Source organism: Priapulus caudatus, unplaced genomic scaffold, assembly GCF_000485595.1.
Source record: "Priapulus caudatus unplaced genomic scaffold, Priapulus_caudatus-5.0.1 Scaffold42, whole genome shotgun sequence".
NCBI classification, from domain to species: Eukaryota; Metazoa; Priapulida; class Priapulimorpha; order Priapulimorphida; family Priapulidae; genus Priapulus; species Priapulus caudatus.
In genome coordinates this window covers 604,602-614,960 of record NW_014577103.1, presented here as the reverse complement: position 1 = coordinate 614,960, position 10,359 = coordinate 604,602, and the positions used below count along the sequence as shown (strand labels likewise).

The window sequence follows — 10,359 nt, the reverse complement described above, 5'->3', positions numbered from 1 at the left end:
TCCGCAGCCCTTTATTGGCTTTTGTTCTGCATTTATTGTGATGCTAGTTGCAAATAACGCTCTTTATATATAAATCCGCCAAAGGTATATCCGGTCCAGATTCAAAGAGCCTATCACGATATCAGGAGTGAATAATAGAGACTATTATTCGCTATATATTATTGCTATATAATCTCTCCTGACGATATCATACAACTGCTATTGAGTATTTATTCAAATCATTGGCTGCTACTAGTCACTCGCATTTCGCAAGTGCTCTTGTATGTCACAGGCATCAATCGATACATTTTGCTTCAGTGTATATGAGTGAAATTGTGTGTGAAATTCATATCCAAGGGGAGCTTTATCGCATGTACGCATACGCCTAGGGAGCCCGTCGTCAGAAACATCTTAAAGTTAAGGCTAATGTGAATGCCAAGATAGCACTTACGACTAATGTTAAAACTAATTTTGTTTCTGATAAAGCCTCGGTCACAACGAGCCCACGACGCATTTGTGCCACGACACGACAGAAAATTTGGGCAAATCGTGGGTCATCGGGGGTCGTCGCAAGACAGTCCTACGAAATTTTGAGCATCGTGGCATCGACTGCGGCTCGTGAGCCCAAAATTTGAACATGCCACTTTTTTGTTCACGATTTTTGTGGGTATCTATGTCTTCTGGTTGTCGTGAGTCTGTCCTACGACAGTCTTGCGACTGTCGTGCGATAATACGTCGTTATATAAGTCGGGACGGACGCGCGAGGCGTCCCACGAGTGGCCCACGACTGTTGTGCGACAGTCGCACGACTGTAGCACGCGCATCCACGAGTGAACCCACGACCTGTTCACGTGAAAAACAGCCCCCCCCCGACAATGCCCGACAACTCACGACTGTCGCACGACTGACTTGCGACACACCCACGACATAACACCGACATATCTTTTTTTCTGTTACGCACGCACGCACACACGCACTGAGGACGCATGAAACATACGACGCGGAAATATGTTGCGCGCGGGACTGCTCGTATGTGTGCATCTGTCATGGCACTGTAATAGCGGATATAGTAACTCTATTGTGTCATATGTGCGTATATATATATACTAGAGCCAACAGCCACTCCGTTGGCAGCCATGAAGGGCCCACGATGAAGCGGCCATGATGGGGGAATTGATTTTCAGTTGAATTGACTTGGTTTTTTGATTGTTTGATTTTGTGGATTTTTTGTATTTTTTGGTTTTTGGGGATTTTTGTTTTTTTTTGTATTTTTAGGGTTTTTGGATTTTTTGATTTTGAATTTATTGTATTTTTGTTATTTTTTGTTATTTTTTGGGGGTTTTTCGGATTTTTTGCGGTTTTTTGTATTTTGGTATTTTTGGGTTTTTGGATTTTTTTGGATTTTTTGGTTTTTTGGATTTTGTTGGTTTTTTTGGATTTCGGATATATCTGCGATCTCTCTCTTCCCTCCCCTCCCTCCCTCCCTCTCTCTGTGGATCCTGCGCTCTATATATGCCCATCGTGATTGAACTGTTGTTATGCAATGTGACTGTGCCAGGTTAGGAATGAATTGAGAATAAGACAGACATGATATTGCGTATAAATCCAAAAAAAGGCCAAAAAATGGAAAATCCAAAAAATCAAAAATCCGAAATGGCTGTGTTATTGTGAATTCATTCCTAACCTGGCACAGTCAGATTGCATAGAAGAGTTAAGGCACTAACAAAATACCCATATACCCAATATGCTTGTCTCCACAGACAGACGGACAGAGATCGCAGATATATATATATAGATATCCATATAATATAAAGGCATATATCAAACGAAGAATATATTATATTATGTATATATATATATATATATATATATATATATATATATATTATTTAGAGAGAGAAAGAGAGAGAGAGATGGAGAGAGAGAGAGGAGAGAGAGAGAGAAGAGAGAGAGAGAAGAGGAGAGAGGAAGAGAGGAGAGACGAGAGAGATGAGAGAGACGAGAGAAGCAGGAGAGAGAGAGAGAGAGAGAGAGAGAGAGAGAGAGAGAGAGCCTAAGTATAGGCATTATATGGGTTTATCTATTTTACAAGAAAGTATTGGCCAGGCTACGTAGCATATGTGATTAAATAATATGTGGTGTGGCTTCAGTGATTGCTCGTATATTTGATCAAGAAAGATGCTTTTAGGTAAATATATAGCTTATTAGAGATGTTGTTACGTATGTATTCCAGAAAGTTCACATATGAAACTGCTTTGACCAGTCACTTGTCTTGCCACGTACCAGTATTATAATGTATTACAGAGAACATATTATAGTCCTAGTAATGTGCCACGTGCCTTTTCAATGTTTATTTTCGTCATCGCGTACTTGATATATTAAAATATATGATAATATTGATTCTTTCACGGTGTTTGTCGAGTAATTGTCGAAACTTGCGTTTTAACGCGATTGCCAATGAAAGTAATAACAATATTTTTTCTGTGCCATATTTACATACACCGTTCTATACTAGAATACTCGCTCCGTATTCTATCATCGTTATGTTGTAATTGATTCACTAATCAATGCACGCTTAGATTGTGTTATACGTAATGAAATAAATTTATGGCTATATTCTCTGAATCAGTGCCACAGAAATATCGCGGTGAGTTTGTTTTTTACCTCCGCCAGGGGCGTGGCGGAGGTTATGTTTCATGAGTGTTGGTTTGTGTGTGTGTGTGTGTTACCATGCACGTTTCAGTTCACTTCCGCTAGGTGCGCTGGCTGTAGACTTACAAACACGTAACCACAGGCTAAGGGCCAACCACAGTCCTCCCCCACCTGCACGCTCGCACTAATCCGGATCCAATTAATTATTTAATTAATTAATTAATTAATTAATTTTTCCACTTAATTAATTAATAAATTAATAAAAAATTTAACATTGAGAGAATTCAGCTGCCTTGGCGGAGGTCTGTGCTCTCCGAGTGCTCTAGTTGTAAATGCAATGACATAAAAACAATAAGCTGCGAGGTGTCATGTATTATATACTTAACTTAAAAGCTAAGCGCTTAACGCTAAGCGCGGAAAATAATTATGGGCTATGGAAACTGATATTATCATCTATCGCCATCAGAAAGCTATTCTTGACGACATTCCAAACAAGTTGCGAATAATACATGCGCGCGTACGCACGCACGCACGCACGCACGCACGCACGCACACACACACAAACACATACACACACAAACACACACACACACACACACACACACACACAAACACACACACGTAATTATTACCTCCGCGCAACGGAGGTCATGTAATCGGTCTCGTGTGTGTGATCGTGTGTGTGTTCGTGTTTGTGTGTAGCGTTGGCGCGATCGATTCAGCAGCAGCTCGCCTTAGGGCGTCCAGTCAGCAGCAGCTCGCTTTAGTTCGTCCAGTCAGCAGCAGCTCGCCTTAGGGCGTCTAGTCAGCAGCAGCCAGCAGCGAGCCAGCTGTTATACACATGCATGTTACACGCTCGCGGAGGTATGCACTCTCCGTGAGTGCCCTCTGTCTAGTTATTTATTTGTTTATGATGTTGTTTTTTTAATTCGTATTATTCTACTGGGTGGACGAACGTACGCCTGTCGTAACTCGTCAGAATCATCACGAACCGTGTTCTTTATGCGAAACAGATAGCTAAGTTCAGCTAGTACGCGAGACCTGCTTGTCTTTGCCTCGGACAACTGCAATCACATTACTACCCGTGTTATACGCATACAATTAACAGCCGTACTTAATCTGGGAAGAATGTACAAGCTACAACCGTAAATTTATACGCGAATAGCGATATACATCACAATTATATAGCCGACGGCTTTCAACAGATTTCTATTTGCTGATTGTGTGTTCTTACTGTAGTGTAATAGTGTAATTAGTTAGTAGTATAATTTTGTGTGTGTTTTGATACGGTGTAATTTGCCAAAGAAAAGAACACCTCGTGCACCGTGTCTACAGATTATAAGAAGAAGATGTTCATCTCATGTCCATGGATAAATTACCGCAATTCAATTAAAACGGCTGCATTATTTACACTCTCGCCTTATATATACGATAATAGGCACCTCTAGGTATAACGGTGCTTGAATGTGACGCTTTGCTTGAATTGCAATGCATGCATGTGTGCTGGAATCGCGCGCCTGAGCCGGCGGAGCGTTTATGACACAAGCTGCCACCAGGCGGCGATACTGGTGCGTACTCGAGGCTTCACACTGCTGGGTGTCATGTTCGTGTACTCGGCTGCTGCTGCTACGGACGGGGCGAGCAACTGTGAGCGTAAACGGAATCGTGCGAGGCGGCAGATGGAGAGTCGCTGCAATGTCCATGGCGATTACTAGCGTTTCGTGCAGCCCGTGTTCGTTCGCCTGAGTCTACCCGCGAGTGTGAGCAGGGAGAGAAGCTTCGGCAGCCATGCCTGGGATAGTTGTGTTCAAGCGACGATGGTCGGTGGGCTCCGACGATCTTGTAGTGCCGGCGGTATTCCTCTGCGTGCTTCATCTCGTATGGTGAGTGCCCGCATCCCGCGCTGCCAGCCTGGCTGAGCTGCGCATCCCTGCCTACAGGTTTAATAATAGATCGCCAGCATGCCTGCCTGTTCCGAGTTTATGTTGGACGTGTTTTGTTCTAGCGAGAGGAATAACGCGAGATGTATGTTTGCGAAAATAAACCGCATTAAGCACACCAAACGCTCATTAGAAGAATCCTAACAGAAATCACGATGTGTACACACACGCGCACGCACGCACGCACGCACGTACGCACGCAAGCACGCATAAAGGCAAGCACACACGCACGCACGCATGCAAGCACACACGCACGTAAGCAAACACGCATGCAAGCACATGTGCACGCACGCACACTCGAGTACGTGCGTGTACACACGTATGCGTGTAGGTACTTACACACATAAAGTATAATTCGTCATCGTGTTCTTAGGGCGAGCTGAAGCTGATCAGACGTAAGCGACTACAAGTACGTTGTCGATCTCGCGGTGAACATGAGGAAAAGCGAGTTATATTACCTCTACAGCCGAGAGTTATATGTTAAGATATATTTAAGTCATTCTACGTTTATCATTTTACTAGTTTTATCACTACCTGTATCCTCACCAGCAGTATGCAAATATAATTTGCTCATATATATATATAACAATATATATATTATATTATATATATATATATATATATATATATGTGCTGTGTTGTGCTGCTGCTTGCGCGCGTGTGTGTACTGTGTGCTGCGCGCGGACGCTCAGCTGTGTGTGTTGATGTGTTGTGGGCCAGTGTGTGATGTGTGTGTGTGTGAGTGTGTGTGTGTGTGTGTGTGCGCGCGTGCGTTCGTACGTGCACGCGCGTGCGCTCGTCTCTGTGTGATAAAATTAGACTTGTTTTTATGCAACCTTATTTTTTACATCTTAATTACGAAATCATGAACGCTGCATGCGCGCTGGTAGCAGCATTTCCATATATACATATAAATAACACCCGCAATGCATCCAAGAAGCTTGCTGCGATACTCAATCAAATGTACATATTCCTCCGTCATCAATCATATAAGCAAAGGCTAATATATCCATGCGATCAGAAGTAGATAATAGGTAGATATTATTTACTTGTGATGCGATGCATCGCTTATCCTCGCTGCGAATAAGCGACAAAATAACGACAGATTGCTTCGAAACGGGAGTATCGAACTGGGAGAGTGTAGCAAGCAGCTTTGCATTCGTCGTTTTACGTGCTAGCTGTGCTGGCCATGTCTCGATGACCGCTGCCGCAGCCGTGTGTGTGCGAGGACAGATATTGATTGTCCTTTACAGATTCACAGCGCAGCAGTTACTGCAGTTAATTTGGTGACGAGGTAACAGTTTACCCGCGTACTGGCCGTGCTACGTCGCCCGACACTCCGTACATAGTCACACGCATGCACGCACGCACGCACGCACGCACGTACGCAAGCACGCGCGCATGTACGCACGCACGCACGCACGCACGCACGCACGCACGCAAGCACACACGCACACACACACACGTACGCACGCACGCACGCACGCACGCACGCACGCCCCCACACACAGAAATTATATTGGTTGACTGCGGAGGCGGGTAGCGGGTAGTATTTATGATAGCTTACCGATGCTTAAATTGTACGCGAAAGACGTTAGGGTGTATACAGTTTCCGCCACTAAGAAGTGTAGTTTCAGGATTTAGGTTCAAGTGTCATCAGAGGTTAGTCGTGCTTTAGAATTGTGAATGTGTAAAGTGTAATAAAATCACGCGAACTCAGTGGTGAAATACTGCCATAGTTCTATATGGATCGTTGAATTCGTTTAAATGTCGTATTATCTTCCAGATACATCCATCTTTCTCCAATACCTAATTTTTTGTCTGTGCGATATCGGGTGTGAAACCATCACCCACTGGCATTTCCGTGCAAATCTCGAATGACTCATCCATCTGCGTGGCAGTTCAATCAAATCAGCGACCTTGCGCTGCAACATGTCTCCACAGATAACTGTTACGAGAACCGACAGGGTGTAGCAACAGCGGAATTTTTCATCAGGCAAGAGTTGCCAACACTGCGAGAACATTATCATAATCAGCCGACATTGTCCTCAAAAGGAAGCCGCGGTTAGCATTGTTTTGAATAAGATCGTTGAATTGCTCGGAGAATTGCAGGCCAATAGACACGAAGAAGAGGCGATTATTGTAACTATGGCAACTATATGTCTATAGCAACTACCCGCATCCTGCCTGTTTTACTCTTTTTAATTACCTACAGCGTCACGCTGTGGCTAATTATAAAACATTTAGCTCAACGGTTGGATGAATCGTGTTAGTTTAGAGTTTTAACTAGTTAATTTTAATTTGGTTTTGAATTTAGGTATAGACTGTCGTTGTTGGCTTCGGTGATGGTTTTGAAACAAATAGACCTGCGCAACAAATTTTGCACGGGAAAGATGAAGACGCGTATCTAGAAGAGAATGTAGCCTGTGAAGTATGTGACTTCTGAAATATTAGCGCTGTAGTATGTGGGTTATTTTATTGTTGCTCATGGTTTTTCCCATTGGGTTATGATAAACTTTATGTTGTGATAATCTTCTGGTGTTGTGAATTAGGTGGAAATTAACAGATATTATCAGGCACGCATATCCTTGCCAAAGCGTACACTTTGTACATGCATTGTAAGAGATTACTTGTGCCGTAACACTCTGTTCTTTGTTTCATCTAAAAACAGCTGTTGCCATAGGAAATAGTACTTTCTTGTTGAGAGAAAATGGGAAGAGCTGCTAAACAGCCTTTCAAAAGTGTTCACGTATTCAGCCTCTTCTGCTAACAGCTTCTGGAGGCTCAGTGTTTCCTTTGGCAGTAATTTAAGTAACATAATCTCGCGTCGGTTCCGTAGGTCTGGTTTGGCTGTCGAGGTTTCTAACCCTTCTCAGCGCTATCTCAAGTGCACCTCCCTTCCATCAACAAGAAAAGTTCAATGTTGTGCGTTTTTACTAGCCGAATTATAAACCTATGACAGAATGTATTACAAAACATTTCCGCCGGCAGGATTCTAGCTTCAAGCTCAACGGAAACATGTAGCTATAATATCAGGAATATACGTACTCCTGGCAGTATTTGAAAAAATTCCATACCTATCTAAAATGTGTGTAGATATTATATAGATATACATTCGCGCGTGAATTATTTACACGCTGTGAGCTCTTACGTACGGATCAGCTATTCACGTTTATGACGACCGTTTAGCCAAGTATATACTGAGTCACAACTTTACGTAACGAGTATATACCGCGGTCTGCTTCAGTCAGCAGTTAGACACAATTTCGATCTGACGATGAACGTAATTACAATAACTGAAAGGCCCACGTGTAAGCTCGTGGTATCTATATATGGCATCGTAATTACATATTGATGAGCTGCATAATGAGACTGCGTAAGAAATTTATCTCTGCATCTTTGTAATTATACTAGGAGCAGCGGGATCAGGAAATGCTTGCTAGATTACGAAGTAGAAATACTGTCCCAGTAGAGATATATAAAGTCAGTGGAAGTTTATGTTGAGAAATGCTGTACACTCGAGTGATATTAATATTATGTTGCTTATGGCGAACTATAATATATATAGATATATATAACATATACATAATATACATATATAGTAACCTATTTATGTACTAATGCGTAATCATATATATTCTACTAAACGTTGTACGTGAACATCAACTTTAGTAGCGTAATTGGTGAAAGAACCCCTATAAAGAAATCTAATAGTGTTATGCTGTTTGGCATCAGAAAAATAAACTAAAAACAAAATAGGCCTACCGTTGTGTCCGTGAAAAAAATCCGTAAATATATCATTAGATTAGATATATGCAGTGCAAGTTTTTACATTTTTTAAAAGGGTAATACCTGAAAATAATCGAATGGAATAGTACATGACTACATGCTAGTTGGAAATCGTTAATTAACCATTTGAGACATGAATTTAATCATGAATTAATATAAATCTATCATAAGAAAATCTATTACCGAGATAATTATACGTTATAACTTTTTTTAACATGGGATTTAGAACACAAAGCTCGCGCCAATAGAAAATAATTTCTCGAAAAGAACGGCAAAATATGAGTGCGATACCATCTTCTATGCGCAATATACACATAGTTGAACGGACACGCCAACACTAATGCGATATAAAGTCGATTTCGTACATTCGTCCATTCAACGAAGAAAATAATGAACTTAAAAATGTTGAAATTATACAATTCATAATAATTAGTATGACGTGCGCATTGTAACGGGGTATATATGCTGGTACTGAATACATATACAGGCGCTGGATCGCCCGCACGCCAATGGATTCTAGGCGTTTGAGGTAACCCGCGCGGGAATTGGCAAGCTGCCAGTTACAGATCGGTATGAATCAGAAGTAGAACATAGGGAAATTCCCTATTATCTACCCAAATTCCCTAGGAAATTCCCTATTATCTACTCCTGGTACGAATTTACCCACCTTCACCGCCGCATAAGCCGTGAGGTCGGTGGGATGCATATAGCACACGGGCGTTCCCATCCTCCGAACGCAGCAGTAATGAGGTTGTTGCAAGTCATCATCATTGTGATCATTTCTATTCAGTAGAGAGGGTAGGCGAGCGAGGGAAAAAGGGGAGGGGCTCGTGTCGTGTTGTCGCGGTGGGGGGACACGCATCGACAGCTTCACGCTTGGAATCACGATGTCGGATTTGGATGGCGATTAATTAGCCACGAAAGCCGTACACGGGAGGCAGGAGGAAAGGAGAGGCAGGGATTGTGAGGTGCGCATATAACGAGCCTTGTCAACGACGTGTTATTAGTACTGAGGTAGGGATAACTGCATGAGGTGCTGAAATGTAGCCAGTACAAAACAACACCGTGCCTTGCTCTAACAGCCTGACAAATCATTTTCGTAACAATGAATCATGTTTATTACAAATCGAAAACCTGAGTCGTCCGATTTCAAACAGAAGGTCATATTTAGGGCACCACTACATAATTCCAACTGGCGTGTCATGTGATCGCCTCACTGATTGAGCCAGGAGGGCGATACAGTCCACCCACGTGTCAGTGACGTTATCGGACACAACTCACCGTGACTGGTCTTCTTCTTTTTGTGTGTTTTTTTATGAAACGCATTAGAGTCAAACGTGCGTGGCCGCGTCTGTCATTCGCGTTGCACGAACGCTGGTCGCACTCAAGTTGAAAGACGCGAGTGAAAGTCCTGGCTAACCTTTGTGCATTACCGGCTCACCACAGGGGATTTGCAGGCGCATCACGTGCGCGGAGTTTTCCTCTGTAGAGTGGGAGGCGGAGCATGCTTGCATCACTGAAGCTGCAACACACTGCATGGGCGCTAGACGCCGTGCGCAACCGCGGTGGCATTTATCTCGAGGAGGCTTTTGGGGGCGAATGCCACGAGGTGGATAACAGGCGATGTGGATGCAGCTAAACGATTTTGAAAGAGTGTCTAAAGGTCATTTGGCGCGCGCCGCCATTTTACTGAGGAAGGCGTCGCTATACATTGGGTCTCTTGCTGAAAGACGCGGGCGTAGTGTACGACCTAAGCTAAACGCCTTTGTCATGCATCGACACTTGTTAACATCACTTCGCCCTGCCCTCTAGTGGAGTACACACTGCACTAAGATGTCCGTTATCCACTTGTGTGATCACGGGCATTTCAGCGTAATGTCGGTCACTGGATAATCTAGTTATGCATAGTTTTATATAGAATAATGCATAGATAGTAATATACTTAATATATAATGCATATATATATATATATATATATATATATATATATATATATATA

At 42.7% G+C, this 10,359-nt stretch overlaps 1 protein-coding gene across 1 annotated transcript in view; it reads left to right on the top strand.

The window, feature by feature from the left end:
• Positions 1-4,303: 4,303 nt before the first annotated feature.
• LOC106820565 (sn1-specific diacylglycerol lipase alpha-like) overlaps positions 4,304-10,359 on the top strand; it is an 86,307-nt gene continuing 80,251 nt past the window's right edge. The window contains exon 1 of the mRNA XM_014825077.1: positions 4,304-4,514. Coding sequence (XP_014680563.1) covers positions 4,420-4,514 — 95 coding nt within the window. The 5' untranslated portion in view covers positions 4,304-4,419. The remainder of the gene's footprint in view (positions 4,515-10,359) is intronic.